This window comes from Simochromis diagramma, unplaced genomic scaffold (genome assembly GCF_900408965.1).
Source record: "Simochromis diagramma unplaced genomic scaffold, fSimDia1.1 OVJJ01000663.1, whole genome shotgun sequence".
In the NCBI taxonomy this organism is placed as follows: domain Eukaryota; kingdom Metazoa; phylum Chordata; class Actinopteri; order Cichliformes; family Cichlidae; genus Simochromis; species Simochromis diagramma.
The window spans coordinates 530035-532680 of NW_024387049.1; the positions used below are offsets into that span (position 1 = coordinate 530035).

The 2646-nt window shown below is 40.3% G+C and overlaps 1 protein-coding gene across 1 annotated transcript; it reads right to left on the minus strand.

Moving 5' to 3' along the window:
• Nucleotides 1–686: 686 nt before the first annotated feature.
• Nucleotides 687–2292, minus strand: LOC120741791 (gastrotropin-like). The gene is made up of 4 exons (XM_040044837.1): nucleotides 1916–2292; nucleotides 1632–1807; nucleotides 1438–1527; nucleotides 687–820 (listed from the first exon to the last, which is right to left on the minus strand). The coding sequence occupies exons 1-4, from the start codon at nucleotides 1980–1982 to the stop codon at nucleotides 770–772; spliced, it is 384 nt and encodes a 127-aa protein (XP_039900771.1). The 5' UTR covers nucleotides 1983–2292; the 3' UTR covers nucleotides 687–769.
• Nucleotides 2293–2646: the final 354 nt, after the last annotated feature.

A 2646-nucleotide genomic window follows, 5' to 3' on the forward strand; every position in this document is an offset into this window, starting at 1 on the left:
TTCTGGGAACCAAGAATTTCACAGTGATCCAATACTTATTCAAATTGTTGTGATATTTCAGTCCAGGCCAGTATGACTGATCACCATGTGTATTGATAAAGTCAGCCCAGGCCATGTGTGCAGAAGATAGATGAGTGTTTACTGCACCCTGGCTTTGAGCCACCACTGGTTGCAATATAAGCATTGCAGCTGAGAGGCATGGCACTTAGTCAGACTTCAGTTTTTCTTTGTCTGAGATAAAAGTTTAAATTATCCCCTTCCTCCAGTTTCTAAGAGAAATGACACCAAGTAGGTATTTTTCTTAGAAACACTTATATGAGAGCAATTTCAATGCAAGCACTTGCAATTTACAGAAACATCTACTACCTGTAGCTGAGAAAAGTTCAGATCTTTTTTACTGTTTTTGTCAGTCAGCTGTCAAACTGTCACTGTTCTGCTTAAACTCCCATCTCTGTCAATCTGGCAAATGCTCTTTTCTTATAGAAAACTAACAAACTAATAGATGTGTTTAAAGGTCACGCCGCTGCTATCCCCTGCAAAGTCTGAAGCCACAGTTGTGTCTTTATCGTACCCTGATTCTTTGTCATCAACTCTTGTAGTTTGAAAAAAAAGCATGAGTTTAAATTTATATAATCTAGAAGTCACATCGTATCCCCCAGAGTAGAAAACATAGACAGAAACACAGGTTCAAGTTGGCACGATCACCATAGTTTATTAATTAACACAAATATTGTTCCGAGGTCTCCATTGTAACTGTTAAAGATGAGAGTTAGATCTTCTTGCTGATTCTCTTCAGCACTACAGAGCCGGCTTTGGAGGTCTGCAGAAAGACAGGAATTGACTTCAATTAGCTTTTGCAGTGCTTCTTTACATCTGGTTTTATGCTGTGAAACAATATTTTTTGAAGTGCCAGACAAATTAAAAAATACCACTGTAACAGTAACTTTATACTTGTCCGCTTCTGACCAACCCTGACACCTGAAAACTGCAGACTTTAGCAAATTAAGTAATTATAAATTAAGCAATTGTGTCAGTCAGCTGAAACAGTCTTCATTTTGAATTATCCACTGTGTTTGGCTTCCTTTTAACTGGATACATTTTTGCTGTTTTTCTCAAAATGAAAGTGTGAAGTGTTGAAAATTTCTGAAAAGCAGACTATAAAATAGAAACCAAAAAGAGATAACCTGCAAAGAGAGAAGTGTCTCGTATAAATTCTCAGGATTAAAAGGTTAAATATGGGAATGAATTGGTTGTTAAAGTGCATTCAGTAGCAATACTCTGTGTTTCAGAGAGTTATTTTCTTATTAGCTGTTCCTGGTCTCCAGCTGCAGAAGTATAACTTTGATGACTCTAATGATCCCTGCGGGGAGTTGAGTGTAATAACTGCTGTCACTGCCCAACGTTCGCACCTCTAAAAGCCTAAGTGAGTGTGTTTACCTCGATGAGTTTGCCACCACTGATCTCAGAGGTGTGGTGGTAGTTGGGGAAGGTCACACTTAGCTTGCCTCCTTCCATTTGTACTGTAGCCTGTAAACAAAATTGTGATATAACCAGTTAGGAGAGTAGCATTCATAGCTTTATGCTTCTGCTAGCTATAGCTAAAGTGAAGCTTTGGATCATTTCCTCCCAACCTTGAATTTCTTTCCTCCAATGGTCTCCATGTCGGCCTCCTTTCCGATAGTGAACTTGTTGGTGACCTTGGCATTGGCAGGATATAAGAGGGTCCAGGTGAAATCTTTGCCATCCTGGGTGACCTCTGTGATCAACTTGTAGTCACGGCCCCTCTCGATGACATCATCTGGAATGCCTATAGTGGGACGGGAAGAGGATGCAAGGTCAAAAAAGGCCAAAGATGTGCAGAAAACAATGGAGTTCAGAAGCAGAGGAAGTGGAAAATTTGAGCCTGCGTTCTCACCTAGCACCTTGCAGAAGGCGTCGTATCCCTCCTGGGTCTCGGTTTCCCATCTTCCAGCGAATGCCATTTTGGTAATGTTGAGGGTAGAGGAGTGAGATCAGAGATGTTGAGGCAAGCTGAGGAAAGAGCAAGGTACTGAGACCAAGAATATTCCCCGTTTATATACTTTAGATCTCTCGCCACCTCCTTCATTTGCATGTGATGACACAAAAGAGCAATTACAACTGAATATGATGAGTTCAACAGGCTACGAGGGAGAGGCCAATAAAAAGCATAAACAGGTGTTCATGGAGTTCACAGGCAGGGAGTAAAACGCTGACTGCTCTCTGGGTGAGCTGCAAGCTCACCTCTAGGTCAGTGAACTCACCTGCAATGGCTTTACGGACATACCCTCCACTTTTACTGCTGCTGATTCGAAAAGTAAATAAAAAGACAATAAAGGCTCCATTTCAAGATACGATCCATCTTTTTCAGAGTACACTGTTATGTCCAAAATGGAAACTGTCTGGGGTGTAATCAGGTCATCATTTACCTATAAAAAGGCTATAATCATTGTCTGGCACCGGGAAGGCTCGAGATGATCTAATGTAATTGGAGCCATTTCACTATTTTAAAGGTGTCATTTTTACACAGTCATCGCATTAGTATAAAGTCTGAAGACATTAAGACAGAATTTTACACACAATCAATTATAACATTGTGCATGTAAATTCAAATGCATTACACTGTAA